Source organism: Rhipicephalus microplus, chromosome 7 (genome assembly GCF_043290135.1).
Source record: "Rhipicephalus microplus isolate Deutch F79 chromosome 7, USDA_Rmic, whole genome shotgun sequence".
Lineage (NCBI taxonomy): Eukaryota > Metazoa > Arthropoda > Arachnida > Ixodida > Ixodidae > Rhipicephalus > Rhipicephalus microplus.
In genome coordinates, this window is record NC_134706.1 from 53,045,591 (window position 1) to 53,072,244 (window position 26,654).

Below are 26,654 nucleotides of genomic sequence, written 5' to 3' on the forward strand. Positions count from 1 at the left end.
AGCGGGTCTCCCCTATAGAAAGGCGAGGCGCTGCTGTCGTCTCGTGACGCGTTCGGGCAGGTTTCTATAGCAACGTTGCTTTCTAGCCACTATAGTGTACGTGCGGCATGATTTGCAGCACCGTGCACTGCATGGAACTGGCAAGATGGAGTAAAGCACTGTCATGTTTGTAAGGCAAAGCGAAATTCGGTTCCAGCTTTCAAAGGACAATGCGCGTCCCGTGAAAGTGCGACACATGTGAGTTCATGCGTCGTTGCGGTGCTTTCGGCTATTGTTAATCGCCGTCGTATTTGCTTTCGAGGGCGAACAATCGTTTCGGCTTCTTTTGTTGTGCAAGTGCTGTTTAGCAACGTCTTTTTTTATATAGTGCAGTGTCACTTGGGCTTGCGCCGTCGTGTAGACGCTGTAGTGTTTGTCCGTGTGACGTTAAGCCTAGATGTAGTCTGAATCCAGGTTCGCATGCCGCTCGAAAATAGTAATGAAGATTCACGCTCCAGATGAGATCTTCCACGTTTAGCACTTTCTTCGCAGTTTAGCAAGCACTGCATTGCTTCCCTCCTCAAACGTCACCAGGTGCGTTTTGCCTAAACGTCTAACGTGAGTGCGCGTGTATGTTTCATGTGCTCTTTATGTGGCTTGTGCTAATGTTAATGACATCTCTCAGCGGACCACTTTCTTTGACGATGGTTAATGATAGCGTGTGAGACGCGCGACTGATTTTGCCAAAAAAAAAAAACATGTAATTTAAGGCAGTCTGTTTTTAGAAACTGTGCTCTGCAGAGCACGATGCAGGGTCGAGCAAGAATCATAACACGAAATATTCAGTCCATTTTGTCGCCGTTAAGCTACAAAGCAGACCAATACGGATTCTTCAGAATGAAAGCTTCGCAAGTGGTGTAAAAAAAGTTATCTGTCCAAATCCTAGACCAGCTTCTTTTTTGTTTGCAATTTAAGTTTTGTGAAAAAATTCATAACGATTTACTCTGTGCCTATGTGCAGCCTAAGGGTGCATTGTCGTTGATAGGCGTTTCATGTTGTCTTTACATAAGAGAAAACGGAAATACATTGTGGGAGCGGGCATACCGTATTTTTTCGGGAATAATCTGTGCTAGAAATGCTCAAAAATGTACTTACAAAGTGACGGTGCGGGTTATATGCAGGAATATGCTATCCAGGGACGTAGCAGAAATATTTTTCGGGAGAAAGGGCACCCCCTTGAAATGGTCATTTTTCTCCTGTATATGACACAAGAAAAACAAAAATAACATTTTTTCTGGGAGGGAGGGGGAGTGGTATGGGTCTGGTGTGCTACCCCCTGGCTACACCATTGAAGAAAACTTTGTTTTCTTGACTTTTTTTTTGTAGAGGTAATCCTAAGCGTGCTCAGTATATATCAATAAGGGCTGCTGGTATTCGATGAAATGCAGTATTTCTTACTACTATATCTGCTGTGTATAGGACATTTTGTACTTGAGGTTAGAAACTCTGTTTTAGAAACCCATCGACATGAAACAAGTGCGCAGAGTTATGGATGACGAATGTATGCACATGCTGTAAGACCCGTAGACGAAATGCCAGAAAATAACGTTCTACAAGAAAAGGTAAACGATTGTTGAGAAGGACTGCCAATCAGCAGAACACAATGATAACGTCAATACAGAAAGAGTGAGCAATAAAACAATTACACATGAGTGCACTCGAAGATCAGATTGTATAATTACGAAAGAAATGTCGGTGATATATATAGATGCGGTGTGCTAACGCTAGATTGTAGCCCTCTTGGGTCTCTTGGGTTTTGTAAGTAACTGAAGTGAGCTTATGATGTCGTGCTTCCTTTGTAAGCCGTACATCAACTGAACAGGCGATAGGCCTAAACATTGGTTAAGCTAAACGAACATTCCTGATTAGCTGTAAATAAATTCAAATGGCTCAAAAAGATTAATCCTTTGAAGTTTAAATGACTGAAATACTGCGTAGGCTTCAGAGCGCGCACTCAATAAAACAGGACGAGATGAAAGAAAAGCAATCGCCATATGTAGAAATTACACTCGACCTTAACATTGGCAAGTCGTTATAAAATTATAAAACAATGCCGCCTGCTAGTGATACGTTATAAGCCAAACGTTTCGTCATGCATTTGTTTGCGTACGCGTATCCACTACAATTAAAAGAAATCAACGTGATAACAAGAAAAAAAATTATATATATATATATATATATATATATATATATATATATATATATATATATATATATATATATATTATTGTTTGGCTCAAGAATGCATAAGAAAAAACCTGTTCGCAGCTTTCTTTCGCCAGAGTTCCTGTACTTGGTGAATCATTGGACAATGGGACCGTAACAAAGCATCGAAGTGCGTCACGCATGGCCAGGTATATCTACACGTTACAGTATAAAGGGGTACTGACCCGAAAACTTTCACGTTTTTTTTAGTCAAATGAAAGGTCGATTTCCGAAGAGAGATAGAAAGTGTACTGGTAAGCGTGCGTGCCCCTTGAACAAATTGCGTAGTGTCCCGTCGTTTCTTTAATGTCTGTCTCTTTTTTTTTTTCGCGACGTTTCACGATCAACAAGCCCATTACATCCTTAAAAGCCAGTTTCGGTTCCTACTGCTCTCTGACGTCACAACACGGTATGAGCTTCTATTCATGTGCTAGCGCAAGATATTGTGACGCTTGCAAGCATGCTCAACTGTGCGGCTTTGTTAGTTACGCACGATAGGCCATTCTGAATGTTTTTGGCTTCGCGCAAGCGGCCATCTTGTATGTTTCAATACCGGACGTTATCACAACTAGCCTTGTGCGTAAGGTCACCAGAACTGTGGCCTGACTCCACGGCGTCGCTTATGTGGATATTAGTAGGTGTGCCGTTCAAAAAAAAAAAAAATCACTTAGTAACAAAATAAAACAACAGCATTTAATGAGCCTCTCAACTGCTCAGGGCAATCTCTGCTACAGGAGATTTCTATGACGGAGCTTCGACGGCTGATGTCAGTACCCGTCGAAGGAGTATTGACACGATCTGAAGATACCGTGAAAGGGGCATTTTTCGTCTCCTTGGATGCAGTATCAACGCTCCTCACATAAAGGTCAGGTAACACGTATAACATATTTTATTTTGACTTTATCGTGTTTATCGCTGAGCATCTGCAAGTCAGTTCCACTGCAATGGGCATTATCCTGACCAGAGAAAGCACGCGGTTCCTGATACTGCGGGCTCTGCGTACTGCGCGTAGCGAAAATTGCAGGAGCCACTGTCAAAGTGAGTGGACAACCATTCACTCGTGGTTATTTATGTGCACTACGAGCAGATAACGGTTGCTGTCTTGCCGTGACGTCACAACGTTTTGACACGTCACGCAGAAGCCATCGCTCAATACCGAAACCGGAGGTGTCTTTTTAAGGTAGCGGTAATAAAAGTACATTCGATGCGTTCCCGAGCACCACAATGTTCGTTTTGGCTATTCCAAACCAGTGCATTCGTCTCGAGGAAAAATCGGAAGATGTTTGAAATTCGTGTCAGTATTCCTTTAAACCAAACGGGAAATCTTTCTGCGTCGTACCATGAATTCCTATTTGTCTTCCACGTGTTTTCCATCTCGAAAACTCGTTACCTTGCTTCAAGAGTACTATGTTAGGCCCTCTTATGAAAACTGGAATAAGAAAGTGCATGCCAGTGTCCCGACAACAATTATCGACATATAGCTGGCTTGCATTTCGTATCGTTAAAACTCGGCGCTCGTCACTTTCCTATTGAGAATGGTTTCTCATTTAACAAGCTGGCTGGTGGTTACCTGAAAAAGCCTAGCGCGCGTCAACAATGCAAACGGACGTCTGTAACTGGATAAATGTTGAGAATTGTGGGACAAAAGGACACCTTTTCTCACTCGCTTTTTTAAATATTATTATAAAAGTCGCAACCAAATCAAGGTGAGACATACGAAGAGCCGTGTTGTGTGGCACATGAACACCCCAAATATGCTTTTTGTGTTCTGTGGCTTAATTAGTGAACAGATACGAATGTGTACGCAGATAAAAATACTTAGGAAAATAATATACGTCGGATAATCAAACTCCCACATGGTAGTAGGTTGCGTGCGAAGTCGTAGGACTTACTCCTCCTAACATGAAAGTTCCTGGGATATCTGCCCAGATCTTTTACCTTGAGGGGCCTAAGACCCAAATGGTGGGGAGTCTGGGGACGTGAGGCCTCCACCCATAACCATCTAAAGGGGATGCAGCCCGCCAATTCTTTTAATCAGTTGGACCTGCCACGCGTTTTCTTTTTTTTGAAGAGCAGGCTTATATCCACGTAGGTTTTCAGGTGTGATGCACCTTAGGATCTTGCCTTGTCGACATCCAATGTTCTCGCGGTATGTCATAGAGTCACGGCCCATCATGAAAACGCCAATGCGCCACGAAAATTCTGTTGATCTCTCTACTCACGGTCCACTTGAAATGAAGAAAAATAGCAGTTAGACCAACAAAAAAGCAGACGATGTTAGTGGAGCTGCAACACACTTCTCTGCATGCCATAGGGAACAATGGCGGAGCCAGGAAATGGCAACCGCCCCCCCTCCCCGCCCTCCTCCTCACAAAAATTTTCCCGCCATGCAACATAATGCAAAATGACCCTGCCTGGCCCTCACTTGAGATCAAAGAGGTGCCCCCTGCACCCGAAAAAAAAACAAATTTTCGGCATACAACCATGGTAGGGAACAGAAACCGGGCCCAAAGGGAGACGTAGCGCCTCAGAGTAAGCTGCATTCCGGCAAACTTAGTAACGCGGAAACGCCCTCATTCACAAATGCCCAGTTTCAGTATCGGTACCACTAATGCCTCATCAATGTATTGTTATCTTCCCTCTTCTCTCTCTTTCTCGTCCATCTATTCACCTTCCCTAATTTCCTATTGAAGGGTAGCCAACCGGAAGTATTTCAAGTTAACCTCCCTGCCTCCTCCCTTTCTGTTTACTTCATTCCTTCTCAGAACATTGCGCGCTTCTTCGCATCTTCCCTGTGCATCACGTAATTGTGACGTAAGGGCCCTGATGTTGAATTCAAATAACTGTGCATCTGCCATTTTACTCCCGGCAAGCCAGGGAGCAGGGTAGGCTACGTCAGAAGTACGTTAGTGCTGACTTTTTTTTTCGTTCATCGCAAAGCATGCCTTTCGAACTCGGATCAAACAAGAAATCGAAGGAGGGTGGTGACGTTGAACCACTGCTTATCCCCCCCCCCCCCGTTCCAAATGGGAAGCCCTGCGCACGCTTATGGTCAGGCCAGTGATATTTGGCAGGTTTAGGTTTATGAAATAAACTTGACATGGCAATTTTGGACACAACTTACTTTATGCGAGTTCTATGTTGTAGTCTTCTGAGCACATTCATCATTTTGACACCTGCACTTCGATTTGGCGACGCTGCTTCGATGTCGCTACATTCGCAGCAGCCACAAGACAAGCGCCAGGACGATGTTGATGGCGCACAAAGGATGCAGTGTCTCGCGGTGTTTTGCATTCGCCGCTGTTCTCTGCAGTGTCCTTAGGGTAAGCCGGCATTTGTACTGGTGTCAATTCTGCCATTCCATCCCCCCCCCTCCCTCTTTTTTACATCTTCAGCGACGTTACTGCACGTTTTGCGATGTCTGCTACTGCCTACGTAGATATCGGGGGCATTTCAGTAGCTTCCAAGTCATTGGCTGCTTCAGAATAGATTTATGGCGCTTGCTTTGTTGTTCACGGGGCCGAGATCTGTTGCCTTGTTCTTCAACTCATGATTTATAATGACGAAGAATCGCTTACTAGACAAGGGGCGACAGTGCAGTCCGCTAGACTGTACCGCGAAGGACAAAATGCGTATCATAATTGTTGTCGCAAAGCGGATGTTTTTATATGTCTCAGCAAATATATAGGTATGATTTGGGTAATCTAGAAGAGCCGAATGTTTTTTGAAACCCGGTAAGTGCCACACTGAAAGTACTCGGTTTCACAAAGTACGTCGTATGTAAAGGACGTTCGCAAAGGTATATACCTGATAATAGTGTTGTAATGTGCATGCGAGTACTCAGACTTCTGTTCTTTTTTCGCTCTCCGACTTGATCAATTTGTTATCACCGAAACACTTGCGAGGTAAACCTATCGCTACACCCTAGTTCTCGCTATGTATGTTTTGTTGTTAGCACACACACAAAAAAAAAAATAAGACTTCGGCAACAAAAGGCGAAAAGAATGCGACAAGCACTAGCCCTGGTTAAAAACAAATCTCGGATGGTATACCGCGTCTCTCATAATCATATGGTGGTTTTGGGACGTTAAACCCCACAAATCAATCAATCAATTGTATGGCATACCGACCACCCCGAACATGCACATTATATTCTGTATACAGTTAGAGTACCGATCTGTCTTAGAATCTTTTCCCAGTTTAAATGTTTCCACCGCTAACCAAATCTACTATATAAAGGGCGCCCAAGCTGATTCTAGTCACAGTCAAGGCATTCCACGTGGTACCACGTGACACGCCCGCTTGCGCGCATAGCCACGCAAGAGGCGATGTCGCGTGTTGATTCTTCTTTATATTTCCCGAGCGTCGCTAGTAAATAAAAAAACACCGATGCTTCGTAGATTAAAAAAAAGGTCACCGGTTCGATGCTGGCTGATGTGGCCGCATTTGGATGGATTGATTGATTGATATGTGGGGTTTAACGTCCCAAAACCACCACATGATTATGAGAGACGCCGTAGTGGAGGGCTCCGGAAATTTCGACCACCTGGGGTTCTTTAACGTGCACCCAAATCTGAGCACACGGGCCTACAACATTTCCGCCTCCATCGGAAATGCAGCCGCCACAGCCGGGATTCGAACCCGCGACCTGCGGGTCAGCAGCCGAGCCGCATTTGGATGGAAGCGAAGTGTTAGAGTCCCGGGTACTATGATATGTCAGTGCTCGTCAAAGGACACCAGATCGTCGACATTGCCGGATCACTCTCCTACTGCGCGTGTCATAATTACCCCTTAATTTTGCGGCATACAACCTCAGATAGCATTGCTACTTAAGAGGTGAAACGTTACAAAATGTCTAATCGGAGCTTTTGCGAACGTATCTGCAGCTTACATATTAAAATTTTTTGTGCAGACTTGTGGCTGGAAAATTTGTGCCCAATTAAGGAATCAGGAAGAACAAAAATAGTGTGACTAACTCCAAGCAATACTCAGCAACGCAGACTTGCACGTGTAATCATTGAGTGCGTCGGGATACTTTTCTTCTTAAAATCTGTTTATGGTTAACTGGCGCACATTTTGTTTTCCAAGATTTTCTACAGCACACCATAAACTTTCACATCCATGGACTCATTTTCCCAGTATAGGGTGGTATACCGATTATTTTGAGCTAGTTGGCTTCCCGAACTCCCATCTCTCCTGTCTCCTATTTTTTCCTGCAAAGTCAACCCGTCTTTATAGTTACTATTGCATCCTGTTCATCTCTGTATACAGCAGTCACTTTCCGCGTACGTCATACCGCGAGGCTTCGTGCGGAGGCCCGTGTACAACATCGCCCACATGGTGAACACGATCGAGCAAGTGGACGAAGCCATGCGCCTGGGAGCCAACTCGATCGAAGTCGACGCCGCTTTCACCGCCAACGGCACCGCCACCTGGTTCCACCACGGCGTGCCGTGCGACTGCTTCAGGTGGTGCGACCGCCACGAAGAGATACCTGCCCTCTTGGACTACGTCCGGAGAACGACCTCCACGGGTAAGGAATAGCCGACGATCGTAGAGAGCTGGGTTTGTTCGATTTATTTATTGATAAGTAACTTGACAACGGCGAGCAGGACACGGACAGGGGAAAGACAAGGAAAGCAGAACGAGTCACGTGAGATGGTAGCCGGTGCTGTTGCTGTGTCATGCTTTGTCAGTGCCCTGTTCACCGGAACCGAGTCGCAAACAGGAATGCATTTTTTTCTTGTTGTTTCGGGCTATGAACTCGTGCCCTTTTACTTTTTGGTAATATTATTATTAATTCATACCTGGTTTACTCAATCGAGTGGTATGGTTCGTTTAACCAGTGTTTAAATAGGTGTAACCCTTCAATTTTTGTCTTTATTGTTCATTGGTACTGTACTCACTTGTTTCATCGTTGTTTTTTTTCCCTCGCTATCCCTTTCTACTTTGTTCCGTGTTACATATAATCGCGCATGTGCCCCTCCCCTCTATAATAAACTGTATCTATTTTGAGGGTACTTCACTTAAAATAAATAAATAAATAAATAATGTAGCCACGATTAACATTGACAGGGGGATGCAAAAGGGAATGAGCTCTGAAAAGTGGGCTAGTTGGTAAATTAGAAGAGTATAGGTTTGGGCCATTTGGTGATGCGTACTTGGTGAAATAAAGCGCAATCAAAGTGACAACAAACGAAGAAATACACAGGGCGAACCGTTTCATGCCGTATGTTTCACCTTTTGTTGTATCGTTTATTGCGCTTCAATTAACTAAATAGTTGGTGCAGATTTCCAAAGGAACAATAAACAGTTGTTCTCGTGTGATTCCATCTGTCACAGAACGAGCGCTAAACAAGAGCGCGCCGCCAAATCCTTGCGACAACGGGCGGCAGAAACGCCGCGAGGTAAAAAGAAAAAAAAAGAAAGCAAACATCCAGGGCCCCCGGGCGCGCGCTCTCCCCGCAGAAGCACGGCTTCGCAGACGATCCTCCTCACCCCACATCGGCGGCCCAGCAAGGCCGCGATTTTTCTAGAACGAAGGAGGCGGGGTCAGACCGAGTGAATCATCCTCCAGAGAGGGCAGTCGAACCGTCTCGTGCCTCTCCCCAGCCTTCGCTGCGTATCGCGCCGACGAAATGACGAGAAACATCTGGAAAGTCGCGCGCAAGGTATTTAACCGAGCAGCCGAGACGAGAAATCAGGAGGAGACGGAAGTTAGCGCCAGAGCGCGTAGGAATTCCGCCGTGTAGTCGGCGAAGGTTCTGCCCGTAGTGACAGAACAGGAGGAGACGGAAGTGAGCGCCAGAGTGCGTAGAGAGTCCGCCGTGTAGTCGGCGAAGTTTTTGGTCCGTAGGGACGGCTCGAGCTACAGGCAAGAGCGTGGGTTTACCGCTATCGAGCGAAGACGCGGGCAACAGCTGCGTGTGTGAAGCCGACGGATTTCCGGCGAAGAAGTTTGAAGCTTGGAGAGTGGCCATTTGAGGACGCGAGGTTTCCTGGAAGAGAAACTTCGAGAACTACGGAACGACAACAACGCTGGACTTTGAGTGAGTGATTCTCGACTTTGAGTGAGTGATTCTCGGAAGAGTATCATTCAGACTTTTGTTCCAAGGACTTTGGACTGAATAGGTTTTCTATCTCTTTAGTCCTTAAGTGTCTTGGTTGTTCAATGCATGCGACTGCATTGTAGTGCGTATTGTTGTCTGTGTCCGTTGTTTTGAGTGTGGCTGATTGTACTGTGTAGTACGTTGTCTGATTGGTGACGTATTGTATGTAACTATTGTGGAGTGTGCATTCTTGTGTATTGTTTTCGATCTGCCATTTTTGAGAATATAATATTTGTTTTGTTTATCAACTCTCGACTCTGACTTGTTCTTTGGGCCACAGCCGGCGTCCGCTGGCGCACCAATAAGGACCACTTCTAAATTGTCCACGCTTTCGTGGTGCGGTTCGGGGGGCCGATACTTCGGCTCTTGGAACTAGCCCGGCGATCGCCTCCCTAATAAACGGGACAGGTGTGACAATTAATCTGGCGTCCGCGATACAGGACCTTTTGGTGCACAGTGTGTCCAAAGTAGTGGGAAAGAGCCTCGAGTTGTTGATAGTGCTATCGGAACGATTTTGTGTGTTGTTCAGTGTTCTCGTTAACGAGTGCAGGGGAGTGTTCCGATAGACTGATTTAGGCAGATACTTTTTGCACGCGGCAAGGTTTTATTTGCGAGACACAATGGATCTCGAAAAGTTAGTAGCTCTTGGTGAGAAGATGGGTCTTTCTGGCGCCGAACTACGGAAGTGGGTAAGCCAGAAGGAGAAAGAGGCGGTGGAGAGAGATAGGTTGGCAGCTGAGAGAGCCAAGGAAGAAAAAGCGGCTGAGTTGGAACGAGAGAGGTTGGCGGTCGAAAGAGCCAAAGCGGAAAAAGAAGCTGAGTTGGAGAGAGAGAGGTTGGCAGCAGAGAGGGCCAAGGAAGAAAAAGCAGCTGAGTTGGAACGAGAGAGGTTGGCAGCTGAAAGGGCGAAAGAAGAAAGAGAGGCAAAGGAGCGACAGCTGAAAGAAGAAAGAGAGCAGCAATTGAAGTTGGAGTTGGAGAGAGAAAAGTTGGCAGCCGAAAGGGCGAGAGAAGAAAGAGAGCAGCAATTGAAGTTGGAGCTGGAGAGAGAAAGACTGGCAGCTGAGAGGGCGAAAGAAGAAAGAGAGGAAAGGGAACGGCAGCGACAGCACGAGATAGAACTCGAGCGACTCCGTTTGCAACAGCGAAGTGAAACTCCCGTCCAACCTAGAGTTGAAAGCAGTGAACGGGAAGATCATGGCTTCCGCTTGAACCCAAGCAAGCTGCTCGTGGCGTTTGATGAAAGGAAGGACGACCTTGACGCGTACCTTCACCGATTCGAGACGATTGCGAAGAGCCAGAATTGGCCAGAACATCAATGGGCAACTGCTTTGAGTACTTGCTTGAGTGGTGAAGCGCTCAGTGTGTACGGTAGGCTGACGCCGACCGATGCAGCCAACTATGCAAAGGTGAAAGCTGCTTTGCTGAAGCGATTTAGATTTACTGTAGAAGGATTCCGGGACAGATTTCGGACAGGAAAGCCAGCTGATGGTGAGACGGCTACGCAGTATGCCGCCCGACTTTGCCATTATTTCGACAGATGGATTGAACTTTCAGGGACAGCACAGGAGTACGATGAGCTTAGAGAGCTGCTAATTAGAGAACAATTTCTTACTAGTTGCCACCCAAGCCTGTCGCTGTACTTAAAAGAGAGGAAGGCTGACTCACTTGAAGACATGCTTGAATTGGCTGATCAATTCTTGGAAGCGCAAGGTGGCACTAATTTGGCCAAGGTAAAGAAGGAGTGCCCCCACGATTCGAAGAAATTGGCTCCCGAAGAAAAGAAGCGTGCACCAGAGAGCATTCCGCGATGTTTTCTGTGCAACCGAGTGGGTCATCGCGCGAAAAACTGTCGAACGATCTTTACGAGCCCTACGGTTGTAAAATGTTTTAAGTGTGGTCAGACTGGGCACAAAGCAGACGCTTGTCGGAACGGAGTGAGTCAAACTCACCAGGTATCTTGTGTGCAAGCGGCACCGAAATCTGATAATAATGCCGTCACTGATGGATTCGTAGAGTTGAAGAATGGGGAGAAAATTCCTATTGTGGGTGCTGTAATGTCAAAACAGCCAACCGGGGTTACGAAGGGAATGCCAACGCTTCCTGGAAAGATTGCAGGCAAGAAGATTACGGTTCTAAGAGACACCGGTAGCTCCACGGTTATCGTGAGGAGAAATTTGGTACGGGAAAGAGAGTTGACAGGCAGAACGAAACCGGTTTGCCTAATTGACCGTACGGTCCGGATGCTTCCCGAAGCAGAAATTGAGGTTGAAACCCCGTACTTCAGCGGGAAGGTTACTGCGTTATGCATGACGACCCCCCTGTATGACCTTGTCATCGGAAACATCGACGGGGCGCGAGGGCCAAGTGATCCAGAATGTTTGGGAGAAGAGCCGAAGATAGAGCCCTCGCCAACACAGCGGCCGCGAGATACAGTGGAGGAGCATCCCGTGACGGGTCTCACTAGAGCCCAAGGAGAAGCTGCGGCGCAAGAGACAGCGAAGGAGAAGACGATCGTGTCGAATAAGTTCACAGGCCGAGCAACCGGACTTACGTCGGCACGACCTCAACCGACCGACAGTGTAAAGGAGACGGTGTTGGCCAGCCGGGCAAAATGTAGAGGCATGATCAAGCGGGTAAATAAACAGACAGGACCCGTCGAATGTAATGACGCGTTAACGGTGTCGGAAGAGACAGCGATGGCTGAGACGACGCCTCAGATATCGTCGTTGGAAAGGGCTCGCCGAACGTGGAAACACAAGAAGAGATCGAGCGAGCACCGCAAGAAAGGGCGCAAGCGCCGCTCAAAGTACGTAGGATAAGTGCTGAGGCCAAAGCAGAATGTGTTTGGCAGTGTTGAGTGCCCTATGTTGTGTTAATGTTGTGGTATCCTGTGTCACAAGTGTCGAAGTGTTGTGCTGTGATGTGATGTATAGTATTGTACCATTGTTGTAGTGAGAGAACCTTGTACATTTGTATATTGGGAATGTGTGGTGGAGTGTTGTACTCATGCGCTTGTGGTTGTGTTTTCATGTGTTGTGTAATTGAATTACAATGTACAATTGTATTAAGTGATCTATTGTGAATGTGAAGTGTTATGAGCGACTGATGGTGTTACAGTCTGTGAGAATGTGTGGTGACTGTTCGCGCTCGTTTGTGTGGTTTTGAATATTATGAGATAATATTCTTAAAGTGGGGGGCAGTGTCACAGAACGAGCGCTAAACAAGAGCGCGCCGCCAAATCCTTGCGACAACGGGCGACAGAAACGCCGCGAGGTAAAAAGAAAAAAAAAGAAAGCAAACATCCAGGGCCCCCGGGCGCGCGCTCTCCCCGCAGAAGCACGGCTTCGCAGACGATCCTCCTCACCCCACATCGGCGGCCCAGCAAGGCCGCGATTTTTCTAGAACGAAGGAGGCGGGGTCAGACCGAGTGAATCATCCTCCAGAGAGGGCAGTCGAACCGTCTCGTGCCTCTCCCCAGCCTTCGCTGCGTATCGCGCCGACGAAATGACGAGAAACATCTGGAAAGTCGCGCGCAAGGTATTTAACCGAGCAGCCGAGACGAGAAATCAGGAGGAGACGGAAGTTAGCGCCAGAGCGCGTAGGAATTCCGCCGTGTAGTCGGCGAAGGTTCTGCCCGTAGTGACAGAACAGGAGGAGACGGAAGTGAGCGCCAGAGTGCGTAGAGAGTCCGCCGTGTAGTCGGCGAAGTTTTTGGTCCGTAGGGACGGCTCGAGCTACAGGCAAGAGCGTGGGTTTACCGCTATCGAGCGAAGACGCGGGCAACAGCTGCGTGTGTGAAGCCGACGGATTTCCGGCGAAGAAGTTTGAAGCTTGGAGAGTGGCCATTTGAGGACGCGAGGTTTCCTGGAAGAGAAACTTCGAGAACTACGGAACGACAACAACGCTGGACTTTGAGTGAGTGATTCTCGGAAGAGTATCATTCAGACTTTTGTTCCAAGGACTTTGGACTGAATAGGTTTTCTATCTCTTTAGTCCTTAAGTGTCTTGGTTGTTCAATGCATGCGACTGCATTGTAGTGCGTATTGTTGTCTGTGTCCGTTGTTTTGAGTGTGGCTGATTGTACTGTGTAGTACGTTGTCTGATTGGTGACGTATTGTATGTAACTATTGTGGAGTGTGCATTCTTGTGTATTGTTTTCGATCTGCCATTTTTGAGAATATAATATTTGTTTTGTTTATCAACTCTCGACTCTGACTTGTTCTTTGGGCCACAGCCGGCGTCCGCTGGCGCACCAATAAGGACCACTTCTAAATTGTCCACGCTTTCGTGGTGCGGTTCGGGGGGCCAATACTTTGGCTCTTGGAACTAGCCCGGCGATCGCCTCCCTAATAAACGGGACAGGTGTGACACCATCTCCAAGAAGAGCACCCCCGCCTCGTTACCAAAAACTACACAAATACTTTCCTCCCCAGCCCTCCCAAGCTGCACCAACGCTTCCCTTTTCCTAGCCGTGATGGAGCTACCCATCCCCCCTCTTCCCTAGACGAAATTCTGTCGACCATAATAGCCGATCGTTTTGCATTGCCACGAAATATCGTCATGAAGGGGATCTTCGATCACTGACTCATATGGTGATTGGCTATGAATTATTTATCGTAAGCTTCTAGGTCACGGCGAAGACGTGGAACATTCCTTTGAGGGGAGTGTGAGTATGAGTCTATTGAGGTCAGTGTAAACGAATTACATAAGGCATGGGTTTCAACCCACCTGAGCGGGCGGGTCATGGTGCCTGAATAAATCCCCACCGGGGCTGGGGTAGGGATGTAGGTAGGACCTGAGGGAAGAGGTGTGGTTTATACAAAATATTAGCTAACGTTGTCACTTCAAAAAAAGCATCTTCCATATCCCATGCATGCTTCACTCCTGAAGGGGTTTCAGAAATATGTCCCCTTTTGAGACACATGTCGGTATACTGATCGACAGAGTGACTGAAATTAGACACCGATGATGAAATAGAATCCTTGCTTCACGATTACCTGTTTTAACGCATGGTGACCGCACGGGATGCCTTACAGAAACAAAAAAACACAGCATATCCACGGAATGAATGATGATGAGTGGGACGAAGCGTCCATGAATCCGTCCGTGCGTCCGCCTGTACGTATGTGCGCCCGCTCGTGCGTCCGTTCATGCATCCGTCCATGCGTCCGTGTGTCTGTCCGTCTGTCCATCTGCTTTCCTGTCTATCCATGCGTCCGTCCGTCCATCTAGTGAGCACTTCAAGTACCGCCATCTCGCTTCTTTTTCCCATATACTCATCATATACAAGTACCGCCATCCAGCGGATAATCTAGGGACTAAACGAGAGTATTTACCACACTTCTGCTGTCAGCGCTTTGTTAACACCGCGTAGATGATAACGATGCCGGGCTGCGTTTTTCGTTAGATGTGGACATGCGGATATGTGCCCGAGGGCGGGTATGTGACACAGGTTACACGCTACGACAACGGGGGCTGCACAAGCCACGCCATAAGGAGCTTCGCCCCTTAAAAAAGGCTTCAGACGGAAACTCCGTCTGTGTAGCTCATGAATACATTCAACAAAAGAAATAAACATAAGGCAAAGACAGTCATGAGCGGACTGGACCGCTAACGAAAGGTCCGTCCCTTGCAAAAATTGATTCACGACAGTCTATATGCTGCGTTTATATTTTTGAGAGGGGCGGGTCGTATACGTAGTGGCGTTAGATGCATCTTCCGTTGCTGCATCTGCACTTGCAGTTGCCACTGTGGAACACATTGTCGACGCATGACGGCGTTTGCATATATCGCACTCTACTCTGCGACGGCAGTCTCATATCAGGTGCCCCTTTGCGGTGGACTTGAAGCAACCACCATCATATGTGAGGGGGCTGCTTTTTTTCTGCTAGGCTGAGTCGGCTAGTCCACTCTTCGGTTATATGGTCATTTTCCGAAAAGAAAAACGCAGGACGGAGAAGAAATGATTGTCCTGTTGTGACGCAAGTTGGCAGCCGAAGGTGATGGAGGTTTGCAGGATCTCTAAGTGGTAACGATACGATCAGTCATCATACTTCGAGCTGATATATTTGCGTTTCTCTCGTGACACTACACTTCGATTAAAAGAACATGGAGCAAACAACTGATCTCCTCTTGCGATGTCTGGGTACAGCTGACGTCCTTTGCGACTGAACCTGACCCCAGGCTCTCTCGTTTGTAGTAGTCAACTACGATGTCTGCGGGAACGACTTTCAGCAATACGTCGTTCAACATGGCAGCCTATGATGTAGTGCTCAGTCCTAGGCTAGGCTGGCGAGTCCCCCCTGATTGACTTGAAACTCATCATACAACTCCCGTAAGGAAGTTCGCTACGGTTCACATGTTTACACCTACCTAACTTGTCTCACTTGCCAACAACAATTATCAGACCGTCGTTTCGAAGCAGGATTTTTTTAGGGACACAGTACGAGAGGAATGTCCGTGTATCACCGTTGTCTACGCCAGATCTAGCGCCAGTGCATGTGAACAAACCGTAACATCTGTGAACAGGAGAAAGCCTATCGGAAGGCTGTTAACCAGAATAAACAAAATAAAAGGCCATACACCGTGAAAACAACATTTAACAGCTCGTCCGTCAAAGCATGTGACAGAACAAAACAATATAAACCAAGTAAAACACCGTTAACCTGAACAAAAAAAAAAACCACGATTCACGATCCGATGCACACTGCTTCTCCCCATCATCAGCATTCACTTCATTTATATGCGTGGATTTTTTTTTTCAGACGATGGCATATACAAGGAGCACCTCACGTTGCTCTTCTTGGATCTGAAGGTCACGAATGTGCTTCCGCAGTACAAATACCACGCTGGAGTTGACATCGCGGAAAAACTTATCAGGCACCTGTGGAGCGGAGGTGAGTTCAACCTGGAGTGCCGCCGTCGCATGAAGCGAAACCGAAAAATAACACGCGAGCCACACCATTTAAAACGGGCATATCGTCAATAAAGCATGACACGGCCTCTTGCACATTCCTCTAAAACACATCGATGGTGAAACCCATCTTTTAGGGGCGAAGCCCATTACGCCGTGGGTCGTATGTAACTTGTCATCGTAGTCGCCAATTGCTTCTCATTGCATGTCTATAAAAACGGTATCACAGCATATCCACAGAGTGAATGAGGATGAATGGGGCGTCCGTCAGTCCATCCGTGCTTCCGTCCGTCCACTTTGGCCCATTCGTCTTCATTCACCTCGTGGATATGCTAATTTTTTTTTTCTTTTCAGGCACATGCATAACTCCCAACTTCCCCACCACCGAAAGCTTTCTGCACTTATCGTAGTTTGGCCCAGCCCTCCGAGAACAAAGGCATTGTAAACTTCGGCACGTCTCGCAGTTTTGAGAGGCCTCCGGGATCCACCCACTTTGATGGTGGCATCAAGCACACCCGTGGGCTGTATCAGCTTTAATTGACAGATGTATTTCTTTGTTGTATATCTAACATAATAATAAAATTAACCTCACGATAGAAACACTACCAAATCGCAACAGTTACACCTACGTTGATCGCAACAATGACATATTTATGCTGTATTCCTCACTGTCAGTGAGGCTGAGGTTTACTCACAGTGTAAAAGCGAAAAAAAAAAAAAGCGAACGGGAACAGGAAAGAGGAGAGATGCACAAACTGCGCTTTTTTGTGCTTCTTTCTTTTTTGTGTTCCCGTACTTTTTTTTTCTGTGCTGTGAGATTATGAACAAGTACCTACTGGCCCAACTTACCACTTTTTTGCAATGTCTTGATTCATCCCAACGTTCGCTCGATGTCAGATGCCCGCTCTTCCTCCCTTAACGCTAAAGAGAAACGTACGCTTCTTGCACTATATATGAACAGCCACTGAGGTGCCTGGGCCTGAAGATTTCACACAGTATATTCACTGCGTCCTCAATGAAATGTGTGAGTTCTTCTCAAAGAAGACTCCGCGAGGAAGTTCTAGAGGCCGTTCGGTGGGATCTGCTTAGATGTCAAAGTGCGTTACAGAAGTCCGGCCTCATTGTATATTTAAACACAAAGTCATTTGGTTCATAGGAACCTCGCGGTAAATGTGCCTATACCAAGCAATATGGGAGACATCGCACAAATGTTCAGAGTGCACTGTACATACCAAGCTATCTACTGAATATCCCTGGCTCCATTACAGTCTACGCCGGGAATGCGATGAACGTCTTGCTGTCTATTCGGAGCGTCCGTGATGGTGATGTGCTCCGCGGAGCGCTACATACCGTATACCGGATTATGCCGCTCATGCTCTCTAAGATCGGTAAGTATCATACACCAATTACTTTTACATGCGTATAAGTGTTTTTTACGCTGAATAAACGAAAAAAAAAAACTGTCCTTCTGGGCGTCTCGTCGAAGATCGTAACCAGCTCCACTGTTAAAGTGTTGCTGACGCAAAATTTCACGGCCGAAATAGCCAGCGGGGTCGATTTCCGTGAACATTGGTATATCATGTGAAAAAAATCAACAGCGAATACAGCTTGTAAGCTATTTATAATTATATTTGAAATATGTGTGTGCGCTTGACTCCTTCGTGCCATTAACAACCTCGATGGGGACAGTTTTGGGGAAACCTACTCCCCCTCCCCATTCACCACCCTGCAGTCAATAAAACAAAACGATGACGTAATAGCCGCTATTTTTATTCTGGCACGTTTGTCCTCGCTGCAGTCTGGTCTCGAGTGCATAGCCGTGGCGCACGCATTGAAAATGTTATGTTTGGCGACAATGCAGTCCCAATTCCTATTCAAAAGTAATTCTTGATGCGGACCGTGCGGAAATGTGTCACAGTTCTGTGTGCTGACGTGGTCGAGAACGCTATACGTGGCGATAGTTGTTCCCGGCGGCTTCTCATTTTTGGAGCTCTCTCAAAACGAAACTAAAACTGGCCGTTAATGAGAGACCTGTAATTATTTATCTGTCGCGTGCTGCAGCAAATGATGTGTCGTTTGCTGCAGCACAAGCCCCGAGCAACCCGTTGCAGCAGAAACACGCGAGGCCATTTTTGTGTGTGTGTGTCAGTACACCTTCAAAAAGCAAGCTTAGCAATGGATGCAAAAACGAAAATGATACGACGACGTGTTGCTCACAACGCCCTCTCATTGGTTCCCATAATTCCTGTGGGTATAAGTTGGGAGTAGACAGTTTTCGGAACGCAACATCAGACCGGGTCTCCTTGGTTGCTGTCATGACAAAAAGTCAGCATGACCATAACACTGTACATTTAGCTATCATAGGGCAGTTCCGCCTAGGATGAGGCTGCGTCTTTGCGCCCTTAGATCATTACCCGGGTGGGGTGTGATGGGGAGGCTCGCCATCTCTTATACTGCCTTCGACACTGTACGACATAACACCTCTCACGTAATTAAATGCCGTAAGTGTCAGCGCGGCAACAGACGATTCCGGCCGTGATTCCACTGTTAGATCCAGTTTACGCAATCGGAGACGGACATTATGAAGGACTGTATAGGTAGCGTCTAACTCCACCTCTGACCGGTCGAAGACTGTGCCTGTCTGTTAATAGGGTCTTTTAGCAAGCTACGGACATACCGGTACGCAAATACGTTAAGGCAGTACGGTAGCGCTTGTCTTTTCCAGTGACTGTGCATTCCGAATGAGGCGTGACAACTCCACAGTAATTTTTGAAAGAGCTCTAGTGTTGTTGGGTGCCTTAACTGGTAAAATGTCAATGACCGGGAAATATGTAGCGGTATACGGTCATGCCGTACAGTATTTCCGCAAACTGACTAAAAGCCTCTAATGCGCCTGAGTGCACGTGCGGCCAGCGTGCTACGGGCTGTAAGTAACAAGTGCAGCATAGTTAACGGGCGAATGTAAAGGTTATCAATGTTGTTTAAATCACGGTGCTACACATGAAATCACTGTACTCTCGCAATCTACCTGACAGGTGTAGACGTTAGCAACACCGACCAGCCCATAGACGCTATACGGGACCTGTACCTGAAGCTCGGCATAACGGGTCATCGTTGGCAAGGAGACGGTGCCACGAACTGCGTCTCGTACCTGCGGCCACCTAGGAGGCTGTACAGCATCATCCGCAACCGCCAGTCGCAAGCACCGTACCACTACGTCGAAAAGGCTTACCAGTGGACTGTCGACCTTCCAGAGCAGCTCCGAGGTTCGCTCAGGTGAGCCATATAGGTGGTGGCTTATCAGGACGACATCAAAGTTGCATGCCCTATTGTCAAAAGACACGATGGCGATTCCTCTGGCGAGGGTTATCTCAAAACACCAAGCGAGTACACATTCTTTCCTATCGTGTCCAAGCAGAATGAGCCGACTTCACCGGGAGTTAGATTATTGGTAGAGAGTGTGTTTATATCCCTAGGTTATTCGTACCATAGTGATAAAGAACTCCGAAGGATTTTGTTTTTGTCTTGCTCTGTGGGTTCCGGTCTTACTCGAAGACAGTGTGCCAGAAGCTCGCTTCGTCACACCCTTAGACGTGAATCGAAGTGTTGCCTTGCATTTGCATTGCCTTGCCTTTGTGTTAATTGGGTAGGTGTATGAACGAATCACGGGAAACGTTTTCGAGAGACTTTTTTTCTTGTTCTAAACGACCAAATCAATCAAACAGACAATTAATTCAAGAAGAGCGTAAGGCACATTACTTAATGTTTTGAACTGCAATGTAGCACCTAATACATCAAGTGAATTTAATTAAAGTGGTCGAAGTTTAACCCTGTTCGTCGGTCAGATATGAACTCACATGTGTCGCCTTGACAGCAAGTGGCATTGGCCAACCCTCCCGTAAAGGCGATTGTCCCAGGTACGATCCCCCAGCCAACATAAGTTTTTCGGCAACTCTGCGGCCTCCTTTGTTTATGAGAAATCCGTATGAATTTGCTTCGGGCTACAAACACGTGCCTGTAAATTTTCCTTCTTTACTCCCACGGATTACACATGCAGAAATGCCGAACAAACTTGACGTATAAATGCGTTCCGTCATACCTCGATCGGTCGAGCATCGAACATGTAATTTGAAGGTTGTAGGTTTGCGTCTCGCCGACGAATGAGTTATTCCTTCCTTCTCTTTTATTCATTTGAGTTTATGTGATATTTAATACACAACATATAAAAAACAATAATTGCTTCCTTTTCTTTACTTGAGTTTATTATCTGTTGGACTCATTCAGGTAGTTTTAAGCGTTATATAAGCTCACCCGGCATGAAACTACGCCTAAAACCTAGTGTGTACGGTTCAACCAACGTTTACACTTGAGTACTAGCACAGGCGTAAGTTACAGCGAACATAAATGATTTCACCAGATAGCTTACCTGAGTCTCGCAAAGAGGCGTTTGTCGCAGTGTCCGGTAAACAGCCAGGCAACGTGACACTGAAATAGCGAAGCAGAAACACAGCAGGGTATGTGTAATACTTATTACGCCGTAAATGAGTGGACAGTATGGCAACGCCAGCCCAAAGTTAGCAAACAAGTAGTCAGTGCTGACCACCACTGAAGCCACTCGATCACGTTAGCCAGCACTGGTCTGTGTAACCAAACGCTTGCCGGCATTTAATATTAACAGTTGTTGAGATTTAACGTCCCAAAACAGCCATGTGATTATGAGATGCGCCGGAGTGGAGGGCTCACGAAATTTCAACCACCTGGGGCTCTTTAACGTGTACCGAAATCCAAGCACACGGGCCTCAAGCACTTTCGCCTCCATCGAAAATGCAGACGCCACGGTCGAGATTCGATCCCGCGACCTGCGGGTCAGCAACCGAGTGCTTTAGCCACTAGACCACCGTGGCGGGTTGCTGACATTTAAACCAACCAGTGTTAGTTCCAGGAGCGCAAATACGATGCATATCGTGGAACTCGTGTGTCATGACATGTCACTCGCCTGGAGCATATACACGCTAGTCATGCCGTGTAAATTCTGATATGTGCTATCGGCGTGAAACGAAACCGGAACAGCCCCCGGCATTCCCAACCCTATATTGGTGCCGTCCAGTTATCACCATGGGCAGGTGCATATATACGCGCAGTGCTGCCAAACTGGATGTGCGCGCCTGGTAATGGTGATGACTGCAGGGCACGCACTGTACCATAGCGAATGCTTGTCGCTGTTCTGGTTTCATTTGACGCCGATAATACTCGGTAACTCACGCAATAAAACGACTACTACAAATAGATAGATAGATAGATAGATAGATAGATAGATAGATAGATAGATAGATAGATAGATAGATAGATAGATAGATAGATAGATAGATAGATAGATGGATAGATGGATAGATAGATAGATAGATAGATGGATAGATGGATAGATAGATAGATAGATAGATAGATAGATAAATAGATAGATAGATAGATAGATAGATAGATAGATAGATAGATAGATAGATAGATAGATAGATAGATAGATAGATAGATAGATAGATAGATTACAGTTTCGCTCCGATACTTTACGTATCCCGTATAGCTCTAAACATGAGCTAGGAACGATAGAATGTGTACCAGTTAGATATCACAAATTTTTTAATACCTGGAAAAGCGTAAGTGTTTGACCAGAAGTGCTTTAGAGGACACTGAAGGCAACCGGTAAGTCGAAGTTCATTGTTGAAATAGTGGTCCACAAACCTCGTAGTGTTACTTTTGTGCCAAGGGACGTGCTTATTTTTGAATAAAATCTCGTTGTAGTGATCAACATTGTGTTAGCGCACTTAAAATTACCCGCCTGAAGAAGAACGTCTCACGCCACTGTTGCCGTTCACAACGTTGCGCGGCTTCACTGCGTTGCCGCCGACACTAGTAGCAGCAGAACGAAAGTAGCGAGAGCCAAAGCAGCAACAATGGGCCATTGAACCATTTCCTGCCAAGGCCTCAGAGATGGCAGACTTGCTTAGTTCAACTATATGTGGTACGACCTGTCCAGTTTAACCAGGCGAAAACACAACTTTTGAACCACTCGCGCCATTTCCTGTAGTAAAGTCCGGTAGTTCTTTTTTTTTCCTATGAATCATACAGAGATGAACAAGTAGCATTTGATCACGTCTCTTGATGCGCGGAAGATTCTGTATTTAGTGAAGCTTGTTCGATTACTAGTGATCAAATGTATACGGTATACCTCTCACATCATCTGGATAATTTTGTGAATGTCCTACGCATAGCGCATGTGTTCAAATGCACTTCCCTTCCTTGCTCGGTAAGTAGGGCACTGCTGTTGATAATATTGTCGTTTTAGACAGTGTCGCACATTGCGCTTTCACCCTGACGTAATTAGTTCATTGACTTTAGTGTACCTCTAAAGAGAAACAAGAGTGTCACTCGGCGCTCTTGCTGCTGAAGAATTACATGAACAAAACAACAGAACTGAGCTGGTGGCACGCATTGAGATGAAAAGACACGGCGTGCACAAAAACTCACTTTGCTCTCACGCGATCTCGCAGGAAAGGTGTGGACGCCATCATCACCAACAGACCGGACCGCCTAGCCGCCATCTTGGGGGAAGACGAGTTTCGAGACGTGGTTCGAACCGCCACCGTTTACGACAATCCCTGGACTCAATTCGACGACCTCACGCACGAACGTTGATGGAGGAATGGGACAACTGAAATACACAGTGTTTAAATGTGTGTAAGTGATTCTTAAAAGAGAGAAAAGAGGATAAAAGTGAGCCCTGTAACTGTCTGCATCATAGTGGCTCACGAGGGATGGGGTAAGGAGGGATTAAAAAGGATAGGGAGGATTGAAAGGAATAGAAATAGATATAGGGACAGGGACCCCCACATACATAAGTAAGGAGAAGATGGGAAAGATGGACACGGTCGCAGGAGTCCGAGGACGGGGCACCACTCAGCGAGAGCTTCACGGCGTCAGGAGATGGCGGAGGGCGAGCCGGTCGGCCAGAGCTGCGCTGTTGTCGGAGATCGCGGGGGGGGGGGGGGGGACAACAACCAGTCGGCACGAAATCCAGCGAGCGAGGTCATGGTCAAGTCCAAACACAACCGTCCCAGTGGCCCTGCAACATAGCACGAACACGTTCAGAAAACGCTGACGCAATCCCCCCCCCCCCCCCAGAGAAAATTTTGCCAACGACCATCGTTGTCCACGCTCCTGAAAACATGTGAGCTAAACCTTATCGTGCAGAGCGTGGCAGGAATTTACAGTTAAGTTTCAAAGTCAGCTAGAACTTGATGAGTCTTCTCTCGACAAGTGACACAATAACCACAATCTTTACTGCGTCACAAGCTCACGGACACAGCCATTGGCTAATTAGAACATCATCAGCTGCATTGTTTTCGCGGGGTGCTGTGACGCAGCTGCGCTGCACTTAATAGTGCTAAGTTTGACACGATGTAGAATTACACTAGCGTGCTCGTGATCACAGGCAATGTAAACCACGTGTTCGAAAAAAATGTTCAAGATCGAGATGCTCCATGAAGTACGGGCATCACTTCTTGCTCCCTGGGACGAAAAGAGACAGAAAGGTCTTGAAGCGTGCAATTATTCGTTTAACACTGCTCGTACTTCACGAATTAAAAAAAAATATTGTTTCGGAAGTCGATTCGTAAGGCAATGAATTCCGATGGTGGGGTCATTCAATAATTACATGGGAAGGTGTTGCAGGACTACCTTGAATCTCGCGTTTCGTTATTGGATCAGCAGCTCCTGCGTTTTTATTAATAAAGCTGCCGCCATGGATGCCTAGTAACATACATGAATGAAATTAAAGACAGACAAAAAATACCTGCTGTCAATTGTTCAGCCACGGTATAGTTTTGTTAGATTTTCCCCCGTTTTTTATCGTTTCCGTCGTTCTACATTTATCATTGTTACAGCGTTACCCTTACGCAATGCCCGACAGGGCTTATGAAGTCGTTTTTTTTTTCTAAATAAAGACTGAAGTGGTATATGGTCTGCATGAACGCCGTAAGCGAAAGCCTATTTCTTTTCTGTACGCTACGCAGAAATTTAAGGTTTTCTGCATGCTGTAATTTGAGTACATTACAAATATGCATGTCCTACGCCCACCGAACACATTTTTCGTCTTGTTTTAGTTGTTTACTCTGTATATACAACGTCTCAAATCAGTTAAAGGTCTCATTGAAAAGCGGCCCCTCTGTTTTACATTTATTTTCTGTGTGCGCCTTTACTCGTACCATTTTTTTTATGTATATGTTCCAACTCGTCAGAATCACCATTTTGTTAGTTCATGGATCGCAATGTTAATAAGGAGGTCAGCAGTGACACGTAGTGAAAACCCTCATCGGGCACAATGTCTAACCTATTTTAAGTTATTAACGCATTTTCAGAAGTTCTATCGCTAGCCTGCTGCCTCCCTTCAAAAAGCTCAATGTTTCATGCTACAATTTGGAATGAATTTGTAAATGAAGTGAAGATTGTATTGAAGAGAGTGCGGCAAGCTCCAATTCGCAAAAACTCTTGAAACAACGAAGCTGGTGCCCCGCTCCTTTTTTCAGGCTTACCACCACACATCTTTGCGCTCCTTTCATTCGTCCACCCTTTTCACCGAGCCTCTTGGCGTGGCTCTCCTTGTGTCACCCTTTCCACCGAGCCTCAGAGTCGTCCTTCTTTGCGTGCCTCTCATCGTGTTGCCCTCTCCCTCTAGCGTCACTCTCACTTACTCTGGTTACAGTGTACTTCTAGTACACTGTACTCTGGTGGAGCAGCCCTCCCCCTTCGAGCCGAGTCACACTCTTGCCATTCCACAGGACCACGAGACCAGCGCAACACCATCAACAGACGAGGAAGCCTTGACTGACAACAGCCTGGTGAAAGTAATAAATTACGCTTACAGCGTAAGCATACAATAGAAAAACCTTTGTAGCAATGGGACGCACTCCTCGATAGCTCGGACCCGGTGGAACTAGCGCTTCTGGACCATGTCCGGCTGGCAAGCTTTGGAATGGGGCCCCACTTATCTTCTAGGCCCATTTTCTTTCTCTAAATAAAAGTTATTCTTCGTTTTAGAAGTGAGAACACGATGCAAATACCGTGCACTCCCGAATAATTTTGACCACTTGAGGTGCTTTAACGTGCACCTAAATATGTATGCTTTTGCGTTTCGCCCCACCGAAGCTCTGCTGCAGTGCCCTTCGAATATGGCATCAGCGCCCTAGTGTTTAAGGTGTTTAAGAGTGCCACCACCTTAGCCGCCACGCTACCATCGCGCGTTTGAAACTTACTGCACAAGGAAAATCGTATATAAAGTAAGAGAGGACTGACGCACTTGTTTACAAGACATTTGCTGTGAATTATCGTTCCATACGCCCCCTTGTCTGGTGCACTATACGTTTAGACGTGAAGCACCTCTTTGGTCAGCCTGTTTAACGCTGTCCGACTATGTGGCCGACTAAGACGTGACCGACTGCATAAACAGAGGGAATCCTAAGGCTATTGGCTGATTTGATCACCGCGACGACATGCTCAGTGACGACGTGCGCGTGACGTAGTTTCTTTCCTGTGTGTACTTGCTTGCTACAGCCTACTTGTCTTACATCAATGTAGTCGGGCTGTCACCTTCTTGTGTTACAACGGAGACAGTAACATCTGGTAAATTTTCTGTAGTGTTTCGGCCTGTCAGGCTCGCAATGGGAAGTCGTCTTGCTGCTCACGAGGAACGCTATTATTCGTGGCGCCAATTAAGCGGCGTTTACATTATCAGCGTGTTCGTATCATGCTCTTCGTCATCCACAACACCTTCTGAAACCAACATCATGAAACAGCATTATCTTTTATGAGAAAGAACTTCAAAAGGCCATCCACGGTCGTTATCTACAACATTATTCCTACAGAATCCTCTTGTTATGCTACACGTTCGATGGCAGTTAGAGAAGGTCTTCATTGTCAAATGAGCGAAGAAATCTCGCCTCACCTAATAGCATGCCGTCACTTGTTCCTCGTATTGTTTACAGCAGCCTATACAACAATCTAGTACAGATAAGTAGAAGCTGAAGTATAATCACGAAGATACGCCATATTGGACGCATACGTCGGTAATCTTTCTATATCTCTCGGCACAATAGATTGTCTGCAGATAATATTATCTGTTGCTCCCGTCGTTTCGTACAGTTCCTTGTTATGTTCAATGCGCTTGCGTCGTCTCGACGTAAACGTGTATAAAGTGACACGCTTCCAAGTAAATATGTTAAAAGCCAATCCTCGTTATGTCCCTGTCTGTCGGAGTACGTAAGTTACTTTTTCTTCTCAACTTTTAGACATACTGCTATTAACGGGGCGCTCAAGTGAAGCAACCAATTGGTTTA

At 46.4% G+C, this 26,654-nt stretch overlaps 1 protein-coding gene across 1 annotated transcript in view; it reads left to right on the plus strand.

The window, feature by feature from the left end:
- Nucleotides 1–354: 354 nt before the first annotated feature.
- LOC119179876 (uncharacterized) overlaps nt 355–26,654 on the plus strand; it is a 67,807-nt gene continuing 41,507 nt past the window's right edge. Inside the window, exons 1-9 of the mRNA XM_075870000.1 lie at nt 355–573; nt 2,308–2,393; nt 2,962–3,114; nt 5,468–5,567; nt 7,516–7,777; nt 16,121–16,252; nt 17,538–17,657; nt 19,305–19,545; nt 22,815–22,956. Coding sequence (XP_075726115.1) covers nt 5,493–5,567; nt 7,516–7,777; nt 16,121–16,252; nt 17,538–17,657; nt 19,305–19,545; nt 22,815–22,956 — 972 coding nt within the window. The 5' untranslated portion in view covers nt 355–573; nt 2,308–2,393; nt 2,962–3,114; nt 5,468–5,492. The remainder of the gene's footprint in view (nt 574–2,307; nt 2,394–2,961; nt 3,115–5,467; nt 5,568–7,515; nt 7,778–16,120; nt 16,253–17,537; nt 17,658–19,304; nt 19,546–22,814; nt 22,957–26,654) is intronic.